This window comes from Gossypium raimondii, chromosome 10 (assembly GCF_025698545.1).
Source record: "Gossypium raimondii isolate GPD5lz chromosome 10, ASM2569854v1, whole genome shotgun sequence".
In the NCBI taxonomy this organism is placed as follows: Eukaryota; Viridiplantae; Streptophyta; class Magnoliopsida; order Malvales; family Malvaceae; genus Gossypium; species Gossypium raimondii.
This window is the reverse complement of record NC_068574.1, coordinates 12412433-12437042: the sequence shown is the minus strand read 5'-3', so window position 1 is coordinate 12437042 and position 24610 is coordinate 12412433. Positions and strand designations below refer to the sequence as shown.

General features: G+C 30.6%; 3 protein-coding genes across 23 annotated transcripts in view; 1 reads left to right on the top strand and 2 right to left on the bottom strand.

Moving 5' to 3' along the window:
* The window catches only part of LOC105778510 (integrin-linked protein kinase 1), an 82324-nt gene extending 67627 nt beyond the window's left edge, over positions 1 to 14697 (bottom strand). For 2 of the 17 annotated variants that reach the window (XM_052622816.1, XM_052622818.1), the window contains exons 1-6: positions 14403 to 14697; positions 14251 to 14312; positions 13918 to 14154; positions 13184 to 13264; positions 11963 to 12768; positions 11802 to 11871 (exon numbers count right to left, since the gene is read on the bottom strand). In XM_052622816.1, the coding sequence (XP_052478776.1) occupies positions 12736 to 12768; positions 13184 to 13264; positions 13918 to 14154; positions 14251 to 14312; positions 14403 to 14466 (477 nt within the window). In that variant the 5' untranslated portion in view covers positions 14467 to 14697 and the 3' untranslated portion in view covers positions 11802 to 11871; positions 11963 to 12735. Of the gene's footprint in view, positions 1 to 11017; positions 11352 to 11801; positions 11872 to 11962; positions 12769 to 13183; positions 13265 to 13503; positions 13829 to 13917; positions 14155 to 14250; positions 14313 to 14402 lie in introns of those variants that run through there. The other 15 variants (XR_008190179.1, XR_008190180.1, XR_008190181.1 and 12 more) reach the window with 15 other exon arrangements.
* On the top strand, positions 6 to 1887 carry LOC128032050 (serine/arginine-rich splicing factor SR34A-like). 2 transcript variants are annotated; one of them, XM_052622821.1, is made up of 4 exons: positions 6 to 195; positions 321 to 377; positions 460 to 572; positions 692 to 1887. In XM_052622821.1, the coding sequence occupies exons 1-4, from the start codon at positions 148 to 150 to the stop codon at positions 708 to 710; spliced, it is 237 nt and encodes a 78-aa protein (XP_052478781.1). In that variant the 5' UTR covers positions 6 to 147; the 3' UTR covers positions 711 to 1887. The 2 variants fall into 2 exon arrangements, 1 of the variants encoding a protein (XP_052478781.1); XR_008190182.1 differs by having other exon boundaries at positions 304 to 1887.
* Positions 14698 to 18958: 4261 nt separating the features above from the next.
* LOC105777520 (FRIGIDA-like protein 3) lies at positions 18959 to 22027 on the bottom strand. Of its 4 annotated transcripts, none has more exons than XM_012600844.2 (4): positions 21830 to 22027; positions 20001 to 21060; positions 19694 to 19869; positions 18959 to 19604 (listed from the first exon to the last, which is right to left on the bottom strand). In XM_012600844.2, the coding sequence occupies exons 2-4, from the start codon at positions 21040 to 21042 to the stop codon at positions 19113 to 19115; spliced, it is 1710 nt and encodes a 569-aa protein (XP_012456298.1). In that variant the 5' UTR covers positions 21043 to 21060; positions 21830 to 22027; the 3' UTR covers positions 18959 to 19112. The 4 variants fall into 4 exon arrangements, with proteins under 4 accessions (XP_012456298.1, XP_012456300.1, XP_012456297.1 ...); XM_012600846.2 differs by having other exon boundaries at positions 20001 to 21057; XM_012600843.2 differs by having other exon boundaries at positions 21852 to 22027.
* Between the last annotated feature and the right edge of the window lie 2583 nt (positions 22028 to 24610).

The window sequence follows — 24610 nt, the reverse complement described above, 5'->3', positions numbered from 1 at the left end:
TGGGATTTATGTATTGTTTATCAACATGATGCATTGCAAGTTTGCTCCTGCACATGATTTGCTTCTTGTTTACATTCATTTGACAGTTATCTTGAGGAAAAAATTATTTGACTTTTATATTAATGTTATTGCATTTTCTTTACAGGCATGATAGGGATTGTAGATTACACAAACTATGATGATATGAAATATGTTGTAAGCAACTGTTCTTTAACCTTGTGGACTTTCTAAGTTTTAACTTGTTTACATGGAGTTGGTATTTGTGTATACTTTAACTTAAAAGGCTATACTTCCTCTAATTAGCTATCTTAACTTGGAAGATAAGGAAGCTTGATGACTCTGAGTTTCGAAATCCATTTAGCCAGGCTTACATGCGGGTATGTTTAGATGCATTTTAAGTCTTAGATCTATGCTTCTGCGACATTACTTGATAGCGTATCTAACTGTCTTTTTTTTCAGGTGGAGTATGATTCAAGATATGATTCTAGGCGCAGCTACTTTAGAAGTCCTAGTCGTAGCCCATATAGTCGAAACCCTAATCTAGAATTGAATCTATCAATCCTTTTTCAACAGTTAATTCTGCCCATTTGCAAACATATTCTATCATTGTAACATGCTTACGCATATCTGCTGGCTGGTTTATTTTATCTCAGCTGTATTTAGATAACTTGATTCCCTTAAATTATAATAGGGTGAAACTATGGAGATGAGTCTTGCGAGACTGGTTCCCTTGACGAAGAAATCGAACTAGTAAAGCAATGCGGGGGAATCGAAAGGGTAGAAGAGTTGGAAAAAGAGAAGGCTGATATTGCAATCAAGAGTCTCCAAGGTCTTCCTCAAAGCGGTTTCCAGTTAGGGCTTAAAGATATGGTGATGTTTAATCTAGAAAGGATTGATTAGTTTAACTAATCCAAAATAAGCAGCATGATACATGACAGATAAACATGCCATGAAGTTGAAGCCTGTACTAATATAGAACAACTTTCTTAGGATATTAATTGGTTCCTTGTCTCTGGTTGTATATTCATACAAGGCTTTGAGCTTTGACTTGAGCTCCTAGTTTCAATGTCTTCAAATTGTACATTTGTCTGAGAAAAAATAATTTCTCTGTTAAATTAAATTGATGAACAATAAAATTTTTGTGGTCATCAATATTAAGCTAATAAACTTCCATTATGCATACAAGGAAAACCTATGTTATAGGGGTTTCCCTTTTTCTTCTTAAAGTTTTTCTTCTTAAAGTATTTGTGTTTGATGTTTATCTGAAAAAGTGTGAATAGACTTTGGTTGTTTTCAATTTATGATGTTAATATTCTAGCTTAATAATTGAGTATTATTATATATTTAATTTGATTTATTTATTTATAAACAAATCATTGTAATATATGTAAAATAATTTAAAATATAAATTTATTAATATATATAAATTTATTAATATATGTAAAGCCAATTTTTTCGAAAAATATTTTCGAAAATCACCAAACAATAGAAAATATTTTACACAGATTCATCCAAACACCAGAAAAGTAAATCATTTCCAGAAAAGTAAATCATTTTTCAGAAATCATTTTTCGGAAAACATTTTACTGCAAACAAACAGAGCCTTAATTCATAACCGCAAATAAAAACATCTCAAAGTTAGTATAACCATAAGAAATAAGAAACTTATAAAAACTTCAAAGAAAATAAAAGGAGATATTCAATCTTTGTAACACCCCTTACCCGTATTCAACTCCGGAATAGGGTATGAGGCATTACTAGAACACTTACACATGTAAACGTATTAAACTGAGTTACAAAATTTCATTCAAATTTAAACTCTTCAAATTTTTAACATGCTTTTATAATTCTTTATAACATATCCTCAAAATATTATATTCATAACAAATAGGGCCTACGAGACCCGATACTTACTTATGTAATTCAAAGCTCCATTTCCATTTTATTCAATTCACAATATTTCGTGTTCACAATTCAAATTAATTTCTCAATCCAATATATATATTTCAATACCACACTCTCATACTATGAAACTTTATTTTCCCATATGAGCTTAAACCATGATCATCACATATCAAAGACAAATGTTCTTGACATTTCCATGACATAAACCGAATTAATCAATGCAACTCAATGATATAATCATCCATATATCATTATTATCATATATATATATCAAGACTAAATTTCTTATACATTTGGTCAATTGCTTTTCAAAACCGCAATAGTTCCTTCGGTACCAATACGTATTTACCATTCAATTTAACATTTACCGATTATAATCGGGCATATGACCATTATACACAATTATTTCCTACATTTTATTGTCCTCCTCCTCCTCTCCATTCCACATCCTTTATGTGTATATCACATTTAAACAACATTAACTATAATTTCTCTATTCACTAACATGTATATTCAAAGCTGTCTATTCGAGTCATAGTCACTAAATTATTTTTACCCGGAGCTACAGAACTCCAAATTAAGATCCGTAAATTTTATCCGAAACTAGATTCACATATATTCTTACCATAAAATTTTCATAATTTTTGGTTTAGCCAAATAGTACAGTTTATTCTTTAAAGTTTCTCCTGTTTCACTGTTTGACAGTTCTGACCTCTCTTCACTAAAAATTAATTATCTCACTGTACAAAATTCGGATATAGTTTCCGTTTGTTTCTCATAAAAATAGATTCACTGATAATTCTAAACATATAAACTTTATCCCATAATTATTTTTGTACAATTTTTACAATTTTCCAAAGCCAAAACAGGGATTCCAAACTCATTCTGACTCTGTCTAATTAAACTTCAAATATCTCAAAATATATAACTCTTTTGCTTTTTATATTTCTTTTATATGAAAATAGACTCATTAAGCTTCAATTTCATATATTATTCAGCCTCTAATTAAATTTCCACCATTTTGGTGATTTTTCAAAGTCACACAACTGTTGCTGTCTAAACTGTTTTGTTGCTAAATGTACTCTTTCATAATTTCACTTTTCACTTTCAATCACAATTCAATTCAAAATTCACTTTTCCATTTCTAAGTCGATATTCAATTCAGTTCCACACCTATATTCATTATTCAATTACACTTAGTCAATTTCCGTTGAACACTCGGAATATACATAGATACGTGAGAATTAGCACATAAGTGCCACAATCGATATGTAGCCGGCTACCATCGATACGTGGCGAAGCTACCATCGATACGTAGTCGGCTACCATCGATATGTAGCCGGTTACCACCGATACGTAGTCGGCTACCATCGATACGTAGCCGGCTACCACCGATCGTGGCCAAAGCTACCACCGATCAATAACACTGGAAATGTCCACGGCCTGCTCACACAAGCCGTCGGTGTCCGCAACACATGCTAGATCACCCAGACCGGGACTCACTGTAACATCAGTAACATCGATCTCTAGTGACATGTCACTTGTATCCACTTCTATTCCTAAGTTCAACCGAAATTTACACTTAACACTTTATTTTAAACACTTTATCACTTGAATAATTCATGAACAATTTTCCTTCCACATTCAATATTAATTCACATATCAAATATAATTCACAATTTATAAAAATATAACTATTATTTACACGTAACTTACTTTGATGCAATAATATAAAAATTTAGCAATTTAGTCTTTAATCTTTCCTTTTCTCCGGTCAAGGTCGATTCCACTTCTTTCTTGATCTATAATAACACATTTGACTTATTTAGTACTCACATTTATCAAAACAGTCCTTGACTCAAACTTTGGTAAAATTATAATTTTGCCCTAAACTTTTACATATTTACACTTTTGCCCCAAAGCTCGTAAATTAAACTTCATCCCTTATTCTTATGTATTATGACATGTTGAACATTTTTCCCTTCTATAGAAACATCAAATTCCAACTCTAACACTTACTTATGAACATTTAGTATTTTTATCGATTATGTCGTTTTACTCGTTTTCACTCAAAATCGCTTAGCAAAAGTTGCTTAACATAATTCTAAGCTTCATATTCTATCATGAAACATCAAAATTCACACTTTTCATCTATGGGTAATTTTTCGACATAAATTCTAGCTCGAATTAATGGTAGAGATAGCTTAAGCAAGTTATCGGGATGCGAAAAATACAAAGAACAAGAAAAACGGGGCTAGAACGGACTTACCATGAAGCTTGGAAGATGAACAAACCCTAGCCATGGTGTTCCCTTGCTACATACGGCCATGAAGAAAAGAATTGAAGAAGATGATAATTTATTTCATGTTATTTTGTCTTTATTCATTAATTAAGGCATTTTACCAAAATGCCCTTAAATAGCTTACTTACTAACCATGTCTATTTTTGTCCATAAATAACCAATGGTCTAATTACCATTTAAGGACCTCCAATTTAAAATTTCATAATAATTAGACACCTCTAACTTGTAGAACTCAACTTTTGCACTTTTTACAATTTAGTCCTTTTGACTAAATTGAGTGCCCAAACGTCGAAATTTTCGAACAAAATTTTTACAAAATAATTCCGTGAAATCGTAGACCATAAAAATATAAGAAAAATAAATTTTTTCCTTGTCAGATTTGTGGTCCCGAAACCACTGTTCCGACTAGGCCCAAAATCGGGCTGTTACAATCTTCATAGAAATATGCTTCAGAGTCGACTTCAATGGCGTTTTCGGAGTTGTTTTCTTCAATATTCTCTAACGACTCCCTTTCCTCTTCTTGTAATTGGTATTTATAAGTCTTAAAGTGCCTAAAAAACATAAAAATTGCATTTTTCCGCTCGTCCAAAGTGTGAATCGCGAAATCCACGCAGTCTGACACATGGATGTGTGGCAGCCCGTGTGGCTCACACGGTCATGTGTCCAACCCGTGTAGCTCCTAAAATCTGCTCCAATTCTCTAATTTTCGCTCCGTTTTCGCTCATTTTGTTCCCAAATGCTCTCCTAAGTATAGAAACATGAAATTAAAAGATTAGGAGCATAAAATTCACCATTTTGCATTGATTAATCACCCAAAAACACATTAAGAACGGGATTAAAATATATTACTTTTGACACTTATCATTGGTTATCCAATTTCGCCTTTTCTTGTGACCATAACTATTGTCGCAGCAATAGGCGTGCCCACAACTCGTGACAAACTTGCTGGAAAATAAATAAATAAGGGGAGTTGGAAATGTTTGGAAAATAAATAAAGTGAAATTGAAACAATAAAAAATTATATAAATAAAAATAAAATAAAATAAGAAAATGAAATTGAATTTAGTAAGCAGTAATATAAAGTTTTAGCCTTAGACTCGGTGAATTCCAATTCCGAATCGATTCTTGAAAATGGGTTTTCTCTTCCAAACCATTAGTTGGTTATAGCGACTAAGAATGTCACAACCGTCAATTCTTTCTCTCATAGTTGATTTCTGTACGACCTGCAAACCAACCCTTACCAATTGTCTAACCGCGATACACACGTCCACAATTCAAGACCTTGGCAACCTTACGTTTTAAAGAACCCAACTCGAATCAACAGCCTTAACCGCGTGGGTCGTTTACATCCGATCACTATCTCCCTTGACGAAAATCCCACTAGTATGACCTTGCTAGGATACGCCAATTTGTTCACAGAAATTCGAATACAACACGGCCGACTCGACTTCCCAACTATACGCCAAAACGACTCCAACCCAACGTGTACTTTGTGTTGAAATTGGATTAACTTTAATGGACGAATTTGTACTATCCCATATTCCAGAGAGATGGTGAATACCGTTATAAAAGATTTTTAATGCGGATTCATTTTCTCACAATTCTTAACCGGAAAGAATATCGGCCTAAAGTTAAATAGGAGTTTAGCTAAGCATGAAATTGGTCATGTTTAGTTGGTTTTTGGAAGGCGTTGAAAGGTAAGGTTGAATGGTGGAAATGATAAAGGACTTGAGAAGCAATTAAACCAAAGTAAAAAAATGAAAAAAAAAATGGCAGAATGCCTGCACTAGCTTTGACATGAGAAAGAAAAGAAAGAAAGAAATTGCATTCAATTTCCAGTGTATCCTAGTACATTTTTCAAAGGCCACCACTCATCCTATTTATATACATATCATATGTTAAAATTAGTCTAACTCACCTAACAACCAATTTGACACGTCTCCAAACGGACTATTTTTCCCTACTCATGGTAGCTCAGTTAGTGGAGTGTTTGCAAGTTTCCAGTTCGCCACTCGAACCTTTTTACACGAAATGAGGTGTCAACCCAAGCACCTTATCTCAGTTACTAAAGTCAATCACATTCCTGAAATCTTCACTTATAACTTAAGCCATCAGCGGAGTAGTTTTTTTTTTTTTGCCATTAGCAAATACATTTAAAATCAAATCACTAAGAATTATATACTTACCAAACAAATTTATAAAGAATCAATTTTCATGAAACAATCTAATTACAATATTTCAACTTTATAACACACGTCGATTAAACTGGATAATGAATATTTTAATTCAAGAACCACCCAACTATATAGATTGACTAAGCATTGGAATTAGAGGCTCAATGTCCAACACCTCCTTACTTAGCCCACATTGCCCTCAATGTGTAATAATAAAATAATAAATATGAAAGAGAAGGGTCAAGTGTACTCCCGTGTATGTTTAATTTGGAATAGGGTGGTTTGGGCAGTTTGAGTTGGTTCTGGCTGGTTCGGTCTTGGGTGTATGTTTCAACAAATGACAGCACTGAAATTTCACAAGGCATGCCCATGCAACAAAAGAAATCTGATTCTGATTTATTTGTGGATGAAAATGGATAGCATCTACCATCGTTCTTGGAAAACAACACATTTAAATATATTGAATAATCATCTTATTATTTTTATTTTCAACATAAATTAAACTTAATTCAAAATTAAATAAATTAAAATAAATAAATATGGCTTGCCTCCCAAAAAACGCTTTTGTTTAATGTTGTTAGCTCGACGACCTAAGTGTTATTCGTTTGGTTCCTTGAGAATTAATTCTTCGACCATGTGCAATTGGAAGTTCTCGTAAAAAAATTTCAACCTTCACCGGCCCATTAACCTTGAAATACTTCTCGGATTCCCCCATCATCGGTGGATTGAGACGTCTTTGAGCTTCTCCGTTCGGGTTTGGATTTTCCTCTATCGAAATCCTTAAATGTTCTGGTAACAATTTGAGTTCCAGCCCTAGAGCCTGCAAAATAGAAGAAAAAGTTTAGTTTTAGAAGGAGATAATTCAAAGGTTTTACTTGGAATTTTCTGAAATTACGGTGCCTCCATTTAAGCAATCGTTTCGTGCATTAACTCTTCGACCGTCATCCATTCCTCTCAGTTTTTCATAGTATCATAATCTAAACTTCTGCAAAGAACAATTTGTAACTCATCTTCTTCATGATATTCAAAATGCAGCTTAGTTAAAGGCTCAATTATATCAATAATAGAAACATTCGTAATCGTGCTAGGATGACCCATGACCTCATAAAGATGTCTTTATGACTAGAGTTATGCAAATATCTAATAACCAACAACCATTTTGGAAAGAAAAGTTTTTAGCAGGACTTCCTACTTTATTAGGAGAAAAGGTTAGAAATCAAGTTAAAGAAAATTCAGATGTATTATTCCATATGAAAAACTTACATATGGTGAACTAATTAGTTTCACCTAAAAGAAAGGATTAAAAATTTGTAAAGATTTAAAATTAAAAAAAATAACTTAAAAGGAAATATATCAATGTAAGAAGGAATTAGGATTATTCTACCACCAATTTGACATTAGAAATGAACTTTCTTCTTCAAAAACATGTTACCTGTAAAACCAAAGAATAGGAGAAAAATATTTCAGAATATTATAAAAAGCTCAAGTATAGAAAATATAAAAAGAAAATAAACAATAAAAATCAGAAAATAAAATAGATAAAACAATAAAATGTTATAGCTGTAGAAAACCAGGACAAATCTCAAAATATTGCAAGATTAAAAGAAAAATTAATAATTTAAATCTAGATAAAGAAATAGAATAAAAGTTAATAAAATTCTTTTAGAAACAACTTCTTCGAAAATGATACATCTACCAAATCAAATAAATTACAAATAGACAAATTACATAAACATCCCAATCCTCTTATGAAAATGAACCTTCAATTAATATGTTAACCAAAGACCAAAAGTTCATGATTGAAGTTATTGATAAAATTCAAGACCTAGAACTTAAAAGATAATATTTTGAAATTAAAATCCTCATTAAAAGATAAACTAAAAAAGAAAAGAATCATCTCTAGTCAATCACAAATGTACGATATACAAGATATAATATTTAATAAATATGAAAAACAAAACCAGGACAAATTACAAATTCTTAATTACAACTAGAAATAAAACAAATTAAATTGGAGCTTTCTCACTTAAAATTTAACAATAAGAAATGAAAAATAAATGCAGACTTTAAACATGAAATCTCATAAAATAGTTCTTCAAAAATTGAACCCGAGCACAAGAAAATACGCAGGAATATATGATGGTTCTCATCAAGTATCTATCAAAAGATATTTAATAAAAATAAATATTATTATAAATAATGAATTTCAACTAATAGCCCTTTTTATACAGGAGCAGATCAAAATATCATTAGAGAAGGGATAATTTCAACAAAATATCATTACAAAACATCAAAATTTCTTAAAGCTGCAAACGGTAAAAACCTCAAAATTACTTACAAAATCCCTAATGCAAAAATCAGTAACAAAAATATAAAATATCAAACATGTTTTCTAATGGTAAAAGATATTACCCAAGATGTCATATTAGGAACCCCATTCATATCCTTACTCAAGTCATATAAAGTAACAAATAATTCAATCTCTACCAAAATTTTAAACGCTAAAGTAGAATTTCCTTTTGTAGAAAAAACCCAAAATAAGAAATTTCAACTTATTAAAATCTTTATTCATCCATAATGGGCAAATCAATAATTTAATTAATTATAAATGAATCTCTTTTTAAAAGAAGAAATATATTTTAAAAATTGACTGAACAATTAGAAAAAGAGAAGTTCAAAAAAGATAAATCAAATTAAAGAAGAAATAGAACCAACAATTTGTTCGACATTCCTAATGCTTTTTGGAATAAGAAAAACATGAAATAACATTTTCATATGAAAATAATTTTGATGAAAGACAAATACCAACAAAAGTAAGGCCAATACAAATGAACAAAGAAATGGAAGAATTTTGTAAAAAGAAATACAAGATCTACTTAATAAAAAATTAATCAGGAAAAGCAGTTCTCCTTAGAGTTGTTCAGCATTTTATGTAATGAAAAATGTAGAACTCAAAAGAGGAATGCCAAGATTAGTAATTAATTACAAACCTCTTAATCAAGCTTTAAAATGGATTAGGTACCCAATCCCAAATAAAAAAGATTTGTTACAAAAATTTTGCAATGCAAATATTTTCTCAAAATTTGACATGAAATTAGGATTTTGGCAAATCCAAATAAAAGAAGAAGAAAGATACAAAACGACATTTATTGTACCATTTGGACAATATAAATGGAATGTGATGCATTTTGTATTAAAAATGCTCCATCTAAATTTCAAATAATAATGAATTGTATTTTTTTACCAATATTCCCAATTTACAATAGTATACATTGATTATGTATTAATGTTTTCGAAAATTTAGAAAATACTTCAAACATTTATCCATCTTTGTAAAAGTAAAAAAATAGTGGTTTCTTCTAAATCCAAGATAAGTTTGTTTCAAACCAAAGTAAGGTTTCTAGGTCATTGCATTACCCAATGAACCATTACCCCAATAGAAAGATCCATAGAATTTGCCAGCAAATTCTCAAACCAAATCCTTGATAAAGTTCAATTGCAAAGATTCTTAAGAAGCCTCAATTATGTCACGGACTTTTATCCAAGTCTTAGCAAATTATATAAGCCCTTATATAAGAAGCTCAAAAAGGATCCACAACCTTGGACAAATGATCACACTAATATTATTACCCAGATTAAAAAAACAAATTACTAAACTTCCTTATTTACATTTAGCTTATCCAAATGCCCCCAAGATAGTAGAAACAGATGCTTCTGAAATAGAGTATGGTGGGATCCTAAAACAAGTTAAGAGAGGAAAATAGCAAATAGTCCAGTTTACCTCCAGACACTGGAATCCAACTCAGCAAAATTATAGTATTATTAAAAAATAACAGCACGTTTGGTTCGCTGTATTGGAATAGAGGCGTAATGGAATAGAGGCGTAATAGCAAATCAATTGTTTGGTTGAATGTAATGGGATGGAGGCGTAATAGTATTTTTGTGTTTGGTTGAATGGAATAGAGGTGTAATAGCATAATGGAAAAAACTAAAATGACTAGAATACCCTTAGCATAAATTTGTTTAGGTAAATGATTATTGTTATTGTTATTAAATTTTAATAAGATTATTAATATAAATAATAAATAATTTAATCATATTTTAACATAATTATTATTAAATATAATTTAATAAAATATATAATTTAATAAAATTCTTAATATTAAATATTCTTATATGAATTTTCTAAAATCATAATATATAATACTATAAAATATAATTTAACATAATTATTATTAAATATAATTTAATAAAAATATATAATTTAATAAAATTCTTAATATTAAATATTCTTATATGAATTTTCTAAAATCATAATATATAATACTATAAAATATAATTTAACATAATTATTATTAAATATAATTTAATAAAATATATAATTTAATACAATTCTTAATATTAAATATTCTTATATGAATTTAATAAAATCGTGTAAAAAGAATGTGAAATTGGTATGTTCCATTTTTCCTTTATTTAAATGTGAAATGAATGAGTAAAATATCTCAGGTATTACCATGTAAAAAGAGTGGTGTTTTGCCCTCAAATCTGCAAGTAGGATACTGGGTATATTATGGTGTTAAATATATTTGCAAATAAAACTAACCCTTCAAAACTCATATTTGCAACCTTAGCATTCAGAATGATGGGCTGAAAATGAATTAAAACTGGAAATAATATTACTTTACAATCTGGTTTAGTCTAGTGCAGTCTGAAAAAAAAAGGAATCTGAGCCCAAATGAGAAAGGGTTACAAAGAATGAAGCCAAGCTGTTACTATCTAATACCAAAAACAAAATTGCACTACAATACATTGCTGGATGAATGATGAATCAAATTACAAACAAATAAACTATGTTCTGAATAAGGAAAAATGGCATCCTCCATTTTAACACAGTGCTGAATGATGTACAATAATAACTTGCCAGTACCAAGATGACTTTCAACCAATCCCAGAACCTGAAATTGAAACTAAAATGGCAAATTCAAGACATGACAATAAAAGAAAAAGAAATAGCTTGAGATTTTTAAAACCATGACTTATAGCCTTTTCTTTCAAATCAATGTAATAAATACCAATCAGATAGATTCATGTTTATACTAGATTACAGCAAACTACCACTTTTTAAGAAGCAATGCTGAATAAAGCACGGATTTCAACTTAAAAAACAAAGATATCATCAATCACGTTGCAGCTAGATAGCCTACAGTTGAATTATAGAGCAAAGCCAGGTTCCTTAAATGTCAGAGCAGCTTAATGGAACAATAACAATATCATGCATATTTCACTTCCACTCAACTATAGCAATGTTCACAGCTACTCCAATATAACATTGCCTCATGCTATTGCTTTAAATTTCAATCTAAATCACCTATTCTAGCAAATAAAGGAAAAAATATCCTTTCAGAAGGAGGTTGTACCTCAGGTCAAGCTAAGATGAGAAGTCCTAGATACACTGATGCACCAAGAAATATGAATGATATCATTCCCCTGCAAATAGGGTACAAAAAGAATGTGAGCAGCAAGACAGAAATAATCATTGAAAACAGGAAAGCCAATGCTTCAAGTGTCAGTTTCTCACCATATAAACCCCCATCCAACTCCATTGCAGGGGCAAGGACAAATTTCTGCAAACTTCTCGGCATCACTGGAGTTGACTCCTCGACATATTAGATCATCATAGATATCTATGCAAACAATATTCAAATCACCTCAAATTTAATGCTTAATTGAAAGAAAAAAAAATGTCAGAGGAAACACCATCACCGAGACATACCATAGACTGAAAATAGACTGTTCATGACACTTGCAATTTCCAAAATAAGAAATAAGCAACATTTCTTTTCACGGAAGAGATGGTAGGATGAAATTGTTCTTTGGGAACGATAAAGAAAATACGACAAGAGAGCCTATATCGATAAATAGAATGGCGTAACGGAGAATATGAACTGTTGTCCTTTCTTGCAAAAACCAAATTAGAGCAAGGAAAATAATAAAACCTGAGGAATCTAGTTTATAGATAACAAAATTGTTAGCACTTCAAGTTCAACTCCTAGTTATAAAAACACAAGTCACCACAAGGTTATAAGGGTACTCACCGATGGACAGTCCTCGAAGTGTCCACTGTTTGAATAATCATACACATTACAAGTTAAAAATTTGAAAGTACTCTTTGAAGAATACAAAATAAAAAAGGAAAGAAAGAAAGTATCTAAATATTAATGCAAAATTTTATCAGGAAATACCATCATCCTTGATATCTTACATTTTTAGCATAAAAGAGCACGACAACGAGGGCAAGAAGAAAACAACCAGCAGCTATTCTTGCAGTGAGGAGATTTGTGGATGCAAGAATCAAAGCCATCCCCCAAAATGATGAGCCAAGATCTGAATGTAAAAGCAATTGTAGTAGCATAAGTATCACTAAAAAGTAACTTGTATTAGATGAAAGACCACGTAGTTCGAAAAAGATGCAATAAATAGTTTGAAAAGAATGGTAAACTAGTTTATATAGGAAAAAGGGAAGGAAAAGAATAGGTAACTTCGTATATAAAAGTTTAAATCAAGAAAATATGTATGCGGGTCACTCCATATGTGACGAGTTGTCCTCAGTGAAACATCAAGAATATGGCAAACACAGGCAGCCAATGACCACAAACTTGCACTCAAATTAGACATGTCTTGATCATGCACTCATATATAGATTACATACCATAAAAATAAATTGAGGCCATATGGCCTAAAGCAAGGTGAGGAGATCATATCAAACGCCATCTGGGAACTTAAAAACTGAAGAACTTACCTCTCCGATACGGGTTGCTTCCTCCATGTCAACCTCACTATGATCGATTTCAAAGCACGGAGCTTGAGAGTCCATTCCTACCTATTGCAAGGAAATGATACATAAGGTTTCAAATGAGACACAACATTGTATGATATTTGCAGACTAGATGTCTCAAAATTTAAGTACAGATGCTATCATGCGAAGATGTGAAGATGTATTTGTTTCTCATGGACAATTTGTCAAGAACAAGGCAGACAATTCAGAAAATTTGTAATTCTTGGAACTAAAAACATAAACTTTATAAGCTTAACAATAACAACAACAGATTAACAAAATACCGGATCGATTCCCCCTCGAGCTTTAAGTATCTTGCAAACCTCATTGTGTCAAAGCTATGTGCGTCAGACAATGGCTACAAAAATAATTACTCACATCAGATTCATTTCCCCCTCGAGCTTCAAGTATCTTGCAAACCTTATTCGGGGGTGAATGAACAAAGACACCCTTTTAAGACCTACAAGGACCAAATTCTATTCGAACTCCAACTATTTTTCTTTTTCCTCTCCAACTCCGACCCTCAAAAAACTCAAATTCCAATCACCCATAACCATTACAATTCTCTACCCATCGGTCGAACCGTCGTAAATCGCCTTTAACCCCAACCTTGTATCAACAGTTCAACACCCATAAATTAATCACAACCCCCAAAAAATGTTCATATTAGATAAAATAACATGAAATTTGAAACTTACAGTTCGGCCCCAATGATCTAAAGAATTCACATCAGCACCTTTCTCAAGAAGCAAATCAATAACTTCAATCCAACATTCACAAGCAGCTAAATGAAAGGCAGTTCTCCTATCATAATCAGCTCCATTAGGCTCCACACCTTTATCTAGTTCTTGTATTACGCCAGCTTTATCCCCTTTACTTGCACATTGAAGCAGTCTATAAAGACCCCCTGAATCAACTTTCTGTCCCACCAGCTTCTGTTCCAAAAACACAATACCCATCAATTTACTTCATAAATAAACAAAAATTTCACTTTGAGTCATTCCATAATCTCGAAAAGGAATCGAATTTACCATTGAAGAAGAATGAGACGGCCTAAAATCTTCTATTTTGATTGCGAAACCGATTTTGAAAACTTAAAAATACAAAAACAAAAGCTTGAATTAAAAAGGCTTTAAATCGACACAGTGACAGTTAATATCGTAGTTGTAATAAGAGACAATACAAATGGTTTCATCATCGTCGATTGTTTCGAAGTTGACGAAGTTATTACCCAATTTTTTCATCATCGGCCTCCGATGAAGACAATGTTGAGGATTTGTTATGAAAGCAGAAGAAATGAGGACAGATCTGTAATGCCGATAGAAGAAGAAGCAGAAATCTATGAGGGCAGAAAAAGGAAACGGAAACAAGAAATGGGTAAGAATTCTCTAATCAGCGCTGGATGGGGGGAATACCTATTACGGGACCAGGTGTATTAGGGAAGGAACAGATTTGGGACGTAATGGAAACACAACCAACCAAACAACGGATTAAAGGGGGATTAAGTGAGGCCCACCGATTAGGGTGTATTGGCTATGCCAATACATCCAACCAAACATGGTGTAAAATTTATCAATTGTTTTATGCATTACAAAATTTCAAAGGGATTTATAAAATCAAAATTTTCTTTTACAAATTGATTGCAAATCAAAAAAAGAAGGTTTACAAAAAGATGTTCAAAATATTACCTCAAAATAGATTTTTATAAGATGGCAGATAATTTTTAGCATATTTGATTTTGATATTTAATACATCAAATGAGAAACTAATTCTTTGTCTATTTTTTCACTAGAGAGTTTCTTCAAAAATGCGACCCAAACTCAAAGACAAAGGAAAAGGAAAAATAGGGGAATCATCCACAAAAACCAAAATTTTCTCAAAACCAATTAAGTCATTGTATGAAATTTGCCTTTAAAGAAGAAAAAGAGATATCGTCATCCTCATCAAAATCCTCCAAAAATGCATCCTTTCAGGATGCACATGATCCAAATGAAATTGGTTCACAAATCAAAAAATGGATTGAGTCCCTTTCTCAACCCCCAGAAGTAGCATTAGCCTTTTCTCAATTAAAAGAGGAAATTCCTCTCAAACAAATTGTTGGTGAAACAACAAAGATTTCAAAAAAAATAAAGAGATTGTTTTACACAAACTAAAATATCTCAAAAATATTTTAAAAGAAACATCTCTCCAGGATGTTTTCTCAAAAGAAGTAGCAGTGTCTTCACAGACTACTACCTGAAAATCCTCACAATATTTTCCAAACAAGTGTTTTGAAAAAATTCTTATTATGGAGAAAGAATTTTTAGAAAAACTTCCACATATACTTGTAAAAAAACTTTTTAATGAATGGCATTTTAAGCTATCAGATTCTCAAAAACCTCAGCAGTATTATGAATATATACTGATTCAAACTGGATCAGTATTGTTCAAACACTATACAGACCCCAAAAATCCAAAATTTATCACCCATTCAACATCTCAAATAGTTAAAATTCTTCGACCAAGAGATTGGGGTGAAAACCCATATTCTCCAAAGAAATTTCCAGTCAAATTCACCACCAAAATAAACCACCACCCATATTTTCACATATTGGAATTACCAAATGGCCTGGTACAATACCTTCCTAATGAACAATTAACATATGAGACATTATTGGCTCATATATTTCAAATATGGTACCCAATTCAAATTCTCAAATTGGTTTTAGGAACGGTGGAATTGGTATGGACCATCATCTTTCAAAATCATACCAAAAAAATTCAAAAGTTATGGCCCAAATTCTTTGACAAATTCCAACCTAGACCAAACCAAAAGCACATCTACCGAACAATTTATTTTTTCTCAAAATTGTGCATTTCTGGATTATTTCCTGGAATTATTCTTATGAACATGATCCATGTGTTGAAATTCCACTATTAGTTCAAAATTTCATAACGAAATGGTGGGATAAATTTAATGTTGAAAAATATGATTTCATGTATTTGGATAATTTCTTCAATAAAAATCCAAGATTATGTAAGTCCACGGTCCCGGATCAAACTACAAAAAAATTCCTTCAAGCAAAATCGACTGTTAGTCAAGACCAAGAAGGAACATAAAAAGCTCATCGCTGAAATGCTCAGTTCAATGGATTTTGGATCAAAAGACGAGAAATCTTCAACGTCTTTAATCAAAATAGTGGATCTTGCTGACAACCACCTCAGTAACTATCACCAAAACCAAGAAAAATTGATGATAATTTTACAAAGACAAGAGATGAATAAAGGCAAAAAAAAAATGAACATGGGAGATTCCCTGCAAAGCAAAGACAAAAATAAACAAGAGTGATTCCCTGCCAAAAGCAATCAATAATGAATAGTGAAATTCCCTACAGAGCAAAGACATAAATGAACATAAGTGATTCTCTGCCAAAAGCAACCAAGAATGAACAGTGAAGTTTCCTGCCAAGCAAAGATAAAAATAAACAGTGAGATACCCTATAAAAATGTTGTAATCAAAGAATATATTATTTGCAAATTATAATAATGATCTAAAAATTAGCTATTATGTAATCTTTGTAATAATATAAGAGATTGAATTCCCTAGAAAAAAATGTTGTAAAGAGGCACGAACTCTTTATAAAAGGCTCTCAGTTTTGTAATAAAAGACATGACTTCAAACACTCAATATAAAGATCAAAATTTTGTTTCTCCAAACTTTCTAGGTTTCAAAATTTAAAATTTTCAAACTATTTTGTTTTTTAAAATTTAATTTTAAAACAAATCAAATTTAATTTTCAATTTAAGTTTTCAAATTTTATTTTTCAAATTACGACTTCCATCTATCCATTTATCCAAGTTGGTTGTCATGGTGCATTTAAGATTTTCAGATTTTATTTATTTTTAAACAATAATTATTTAAAATATAAGAACTCATATAAATTTATTTAAATTATTAATAATTATAAAAACTTATTAAAAATTAATAAAATTTCTAAAACTTGAAAAAAATGATTTTAAAGCTTTAAATCACTCACCTCCCTTAACAAAGCAATTTTAGATTTAGGTAGAAAGGGTTTAAAGGGTTTTTCTTAAGATTTGTACCAAAAACCATTATATTAATATTTATAGAGAATACCTAAATCTACTAATATTACAAAAATATTTAAAATATATTTAAAATTTGTAGAAAACTATTGAATAATTTTTTATAATTTTAAATAAATTTTATGTTTTTCTAATAATTATTTAGAAAACATCATTTAAATGAATTTGGACAATTAATTGTTCGGATTCAAATATACTTGATAGCCCATTTTGTCCAAGTTCATTCATTACTTCCATACTTTATTTATTTCTAAATTATTTTATTTATTTTATTTTAAAAAACATTTTTAAAAATTGTCATGTTAGCATCATATACATGTGACATGCCATGTGTTATTATTTGCTTCCTCCGTTAGCTAATTCAACAACCGTCATACTTGGTCAATGTTATGGAGAGATTTAATTGATTAGTGCTTCAGGATTAAAGGCTCAATTGGATGATTTTTTTTTTTACGAGGAACTAATTGGTTTTTTTTTTTTTTTTTTACCTTAAGGAATATTTCAAATGGAGGGATTTTTTTTCAATCTTCTCAAAATGATATAAAAATAGGTTAAAGTATTTGGAAGGTCCCTAGTTTATAAGGATTAGATTAAATTAGTCGCTCTATTATTAAATAGATCAATTTAGTCTTTATACTACTAGAAATAATCAAATTAGTCCAAAGTGTAACAAAGTTAACATTTAATGTATAAAAATATCTTGAATTTTTTCAATTATAGTTCAATTCCAAACAAAATATTTTATTACAAAACTATAAAAAATGTAAAAATATTAACTCTATTAAACAATAAATGTTATTTTCTAAACAGTAAATGTTAACTATTTTCCAATTTGACTTGATTTAATTCTTTTAATAATACAAGAACTAATTTAATTAGGTCCTATAATAAAATGGTCTCTCAATCAATCGATACATTCATCTATAAAAATATATTAGTTGCGTGAATCTAATGAAATATTTGTATACTCGTGTCATTCGTGTCTATTATTACTAGGTTTATCATAAATAAGATAGAGAAATAACAACGAATGAAATTATTATTATTATTATTATTATTATTATTATTATTACACCTAAGTTCATTAAACTATTAATAAATTTATATTTTAATTATTCAACTTCAAAAAGTTATAAGATTATTATTGAACTATTCGAAAATTTTCATTTAAATCACTAAACTGTTCGAAAATTTTTATTTAAATCACTAGGTCGTTAAGTTTTCTTTTTTTTATAAAAAACTCGGCTAGCAGCTCCAAACAACAATTCGATAATTGGCACAATGACTCAATACCCATTGACAAGTGGAATAACAAACGTTAGATCCACAATCAATATCTTAAATCGAATAAAAAAACTATTTCGATTCTAATCCACAAATTTGTGACATTTAAAGTAGTTTTATGAAAAAACAAAACTGTAACAGAAAAAATGGATATGGATAAGAATTACTTTCGATTGATGCAAACATCATACAACAACAATTTTAACAACTCAGGACTAAAATAAAAACATTAAAATAGTCATTATAATTAACTGAGAAGGGTTTGACCTAATCATAAAATTTGCCCTATATTATTAGCCGAATAGATTAAGGTTTAAGAGCATATTAGGAACTAACAAAAGAAACTAATAAAAAGAAGATTGAACATGGTTTTGAAGGCAAAGCCTCAAGAAAAATCTGTTTAAATTATGGATTTAAAAAAAGGGGGTTGGGGGGCAATATTGGAAGTTAGCACCACAGTGGGCAAAAAATCTAATGATAAACTGAACATGCATCTATGATAAACTTATAATATTAAAAAGAACTACAGAAATGGCTGCTGTGAATGCGATGGTTGCAATCCGCTGCCACTGTAGCTACCATAGTTAGAAGTAGCTGCTGCATTATATGACGACGTTGCAACTTTGTCATCTTGAGAATAGTAGTATAATCTTTGATCATTCGCTTGAGGGACATATGCAGGTTGATTCGGTATTTGATAATTGTAGGGATTCGGACCTGCATGAGTATACCTTTCCGGCATTCCTGTAAATGCAGCCCTCTGGTTGTAAACCAGTGGAGCTTGCCTACCTGGAGGTCCCCGATATCCTCGAAATCCACCATTGGGCCTTGATTTCTTCCGCGGGTGATGTTTACCAGAATCCCCCCCTCTTTTCTTATTGTCTGCTTTTGCTTTTTCGAGTTGAGCCAACCTTTTCTGGAGTGGATCAAGGGAGTAGTCAGCTTCTAGGCCATAGTCTTGAACACATCTTATTACAGCTTTCAAGGCCGCGAGCTCTCGTGCATTTATGTCATCCTGTATACGAAGAGGAAACTGCCTGTCGGTATTTTTCTATAGAGAAAATTCATAGAATCAGGTCTTCATTTGGTATAAGCATACGTTACCTGTGAACCAGCAGCACCACGAGAATTCCCGCCCTTCCCTTGTGAGTTTCTCCGCAAATCTTTCAAGTACATCTTTAAGAGGGGCACAGGAGGAAACTTTTCAGTAAGCTGGAAGGTATGAATAAATCGTACCGCATCGACTTGTCTCCCGCTGTTAATCAATAACTCAACAAGGCCTGCCATAGTAAGACTCAGTTTAGCAAATGGATACCGAACAGTGGTATAGTCATAAGCAAGTTAGAGATACATTAGCATTATCAACTTGAGACACATCGTATGGAAACAATGGTCCTGCCTCCATACCGACCTGGCATTTTCGGTGTTAATCCAATGGAACGACAAAGCTCAGGTGCCTGCCGGCGGTGAGCAACTACAAAAACAAGCTTGCAGAGTTGTTCTTCGTCAAACTCCGAAGCGATCCTAAAAGTAGCAAGGAGCTGCAAAAATGCTTCAGCTTCCAATGAATTGTCAATGGCAGCACCACTGCCTGCATTAGACAACTTAGGTTTCCACTCATCAGCAATTGCCTTGGCTAGCTGCTTGATTTCAGGGTTCAGAAGGTGAGTATCACCAGGGTCGATTCTGGCCAAAAAACTAGCCATGGCTTCTAATAAGACGACACAGGATTTGCGCATGCCCTGCAGGGCAGCATCTGTCTTATCCACCGTTTGACTTGTTTCGTCCGGAGGGTAAAACCCCTCCAGTGAATTCAGTACCAAACGGGCTGGTTCGCTTGCACTTTCAAGTGCAAGGGGAAGTTCCCGACAAATGTCATTCAGAATTTTCTGATTCTCCATTAAAAAGTTCAGAAGTCCTTTTGCATCCATTTGCTCACAAAAGTGGGTAAGCTCTGGACGCGACTTAACATCAGCCGCCATGTTTTCAGTAATTTCACTTGTTTTACGAGGAAACTCCTCATCGGGAGAGTTTTTATCACCAACAGAACTGCTTACCTTGGTGTCTCCATTTTCTGCAGTATCAAGAGATTCTGCAGTTGTTGGTCGGAAATTTGCACATGCCTCAGCAATTGCAGCAACAGCAGCATCTTTTAGCTCCTGCACTCGGTCTAAGTAATCTTGTTCCTTAGTAGCAACAACTGCCTCCTTCTCAACAATCAACGCAAGGGTTTCAGCTTCTTTCACCTCATATTCCTTCTCCTTAGCTACAAGCTCTTCAGATTTCTTCTTTAATGTCACCTCAAGATTGCGGAAATATTGTTCAATTTCTGTCCAATGAACCTTGTTCTCAGAAGCATCCTTGAAAGCTTCCAGTTCATGAACCGCCTTATAAAGTTGCTCTATCAGAGAATAAGCAGAATCATTTGCCTCACATTGCTCAATACCAGCCATAGTTGCGCAAAGTCACTGCTACAAGAAACAATTGCAAATTCTTAAATAAACAAACAAACGAATTAGCAATATCAGCATAAAGAAAGTTTTCATCCATGATCGCAGCCAACAAGGACGACACTAGGCAGGAGTAAAAACACACTATATTGGTGAAAACTTTCAATGTAGAAGTGAAGTGAACAAAACACACTGGACCCAGGTTTCGAGATAAGCCTAGCAGTCCATACCGTACCTTATCAAGAAACCAGAATATCCATGAGCTTGACTGCCTAACAGCAGTCAAATGTCATATTTCTTTAGATGTTTTAAGCAATCAAATAGAAGATAATCCCCAAATTCATATTCTTACTTCTTCGCAACAGGGCTGAATTTAACCATTCAAGTCTCTAAAGCACCCTAATGTCCTAAGAACTAATAAATAAATGTCGGATTATCACAAATCAAAACCATAAGAAAACCCATCATCATGTTCAAAGAAGATGAACAGATAACTCATGAAAATTAAGTTTTATTTATCAATTATTTAAAGCATAAAATTATCCTATCTTAATTTGCCTTGTATTTTTCATGAAATCCCAAACTGAATTCCTTGCTTTCTCGACACCTCTGAAAAAATAATTCCTGATTTTATCCTCTCTTTTTTTAACATTCCGTTCTACATTATGAAAGCAAAAACATCACAAAGAAATTCAAGAAAAACAAAGATAGTGAAATTCAAAACATCCAAAAATCCAACAAAATACATACATAATACTAAAAAAAGGGGGAGAAATATAAGAGAAAATACCATGGATTAAAAACAATAATACCTCGGCTGCCTATAAGAAAAAAATTGCACACAAAATCCACGAAGGTGGGGCTTTGGGTGCAGAGAAAAGGGAAATGAATAAAAACCCTTTGCTCGTTGCTTGTCATGCGAAGGCTCCTTTATTGGTGTTTATTTTTTTTTTCTTTCTTTCTAATTTTTCTTGTTTTTCTTCATTTCCTTTTCCACCGGATATTTCAGAATATTAAAAAGAAAATTTTCAGGGTTTTGGTCCATTTGTTCCATAAATTGGGTTCAATCTAAAAAATTCCAGGGCTTGGGTTTCCATCATTTTCTAAATTTGTGATTGAACCAAAAGCAACAAGAAGTTTTTGAATTTGGAGCAAAGCCCAAATCTAAAAGCTTGCTCAAAGTACAAAACTAACCAATGAGTTGGTCCTAAGCCCACACCAAAAAAGGAAAACCAATACTAAATACCACACAAAAATTCATTAAATTTTTGTTTAAAATAAGAAATAAAAAAAAAGAGTTACAATTTAAATTCTTTGAATATCTCAAATTCTATATATAAAACTAAAGTTTGAATAACCTTGAGATTTCTATACTTCTTTTAATTTTAAATTTTAATTCTGCCACATTGAATACTTTTACTTTTTTATTTAAAATTTTGATCCATTAAAGTTATTTATGCAATAATTGAAAAAGGTAAAATAACGTTTTTAGCCCTAAACATTTATAGATTTTGTTAATGTAATCCTTATTCTTTAAAATTGCATAAAATTTTAAAAAATAAAAATTCATTTTCTCATTTTTAAATAAAAGCATAAAATTAAAAAATTTATTTTTAAAATTAAAAATTATGAAAAAACTCTTTAAATCCAAAAAATAAAAATATTTTTAAAAAAATTTAAATTTATTTAATATATAAAATGGTAATAAGAGAGATGTTCACGGACCATATAACTCAACCTTGGATTGGCCCGACTTGCCCATTTTATGTTTAAAATGATAAAAAAATATAAAAATTTACATTAATATTAATTTTTATAATTAAAATTAAATATAAAATATTTTGTTATTATTTTTAAATAGGAAATGGTCCATTCGAGCGAAATCAACTCAGAGAAATTTTTTAAATTGGACCTTGACTTGGCCTTGCCCCATTCACATCTATAATGGTAATAAGTTATTTCGAGCTATTTATTTAGTCCAGATCATATTTAAATAGATATTTTTTTATTTAATTCAAATCATTTACATATATAATATATAATATATTAATTAATTTTTAAATAATAATTTTGATTTGAATTAAAATTTAATATACCATGTAAATTTAGTGTTCAAAATACACTATAAAATTTCAAAACTTAATTTATCACTTTCGTATTTTGCCAAAATGGGTCCATTTTTATACAGAAGTCTTTTAGTATAGAGTATTTTGAAATATACATATATTAAATTTAATCTGAACCAACTCAAAATTTGTATTATTATTTAAAATTATTTTATACTAATATTTTATATACTTTCTAATTAAATTTACATAAAATAATTTTGATATATAATTAATCTGATTTAAAATATAAAAATTTTATTCAAAATTGGAGAAAACTTATTAAATAACCCATTTTAAAAAATATTTTTTTCATTTTTAAATAATTTGAAATGAAATTTTCATGGACTAAATGAATTTTAATTTTTAATTTTTATATTTTTATTGAAAATAGGAAAAAAACTTGTAATTTTTAAATTTTGTTTTATAATTGTTTATGTGGTTTGAAAGAGTGAGAACTGAATTAACAAAAAATTGTGAATATTAAGAGTTAAAAAGTTGTTTTACTCAATTTATAAGAGTCACATCAACAATTTTAAAAAGTAGAAGAGCTTTTTGTTTTGGGTCTGAAATGGATTTGGTGCATTCTCTATTTCTTTTCTCATGGCAAGAATTTTATATTATCAGGCTATCTCTCTCTCGGTCCCTGGTGTCTCCTTCTTCAATGTGAATTTGGGATTTGGACCTAGGATGGCATGGTATTAAGAATCAGATTAATATCGGTTTTTTTAATATATTTTATTTAGATTTTTTATTTTTTTTTGTTAAACAACTTTTACTTTTCTTTAATTTATATTGTTATAGATCATTTTTTTATTAAAAAGTTTATGGTTTAAAATTAAATTTGTTACTAATGTTATTAATATCGTAAAATTAATCATGTGTAAGTTATTTGTGAAATGTGGTAAATATTAAATTAATATATTCTGTCTTTATATATTATATTATCATTAAAATTTAATTTTATAGTTTTAATAATTATTAATTTTATACATTTATTATACATATATAATTATAATATTAAAAGTATTTTAAATTAAATTAATATTTTTAAAATTTGTTTCACTTTATAATTTAACATAATTATTATTAATTACTTTTCCTATTAATAATATCTTAATATAAATATGTCATGCTTATAAATATATTTTCATAATATAAAGAACAATTACTTATTTTAAATATCATAAATGTATATTAGTTGTTTGGTTATAAAGTCGGACTTTTTTAGGTTTTGGGACAGATTTGTTTCGGTCTCGAACTTGAAGTTGTTACGGGCTCAAGTTTTCTTGGACTCGAATTTTTTTGGGTTCAAATCTATTATGAGCTAGAATTTTCTTAAATTCGAATCGACATGGACGAAGTTTTCTGACTCGGGTTTATTTTGCCAACTATATCATCTAGTTTTGATTATTAATGATTGACAAGAATTTTTAGAGAAAAGATGAGCATATATGAAACATATA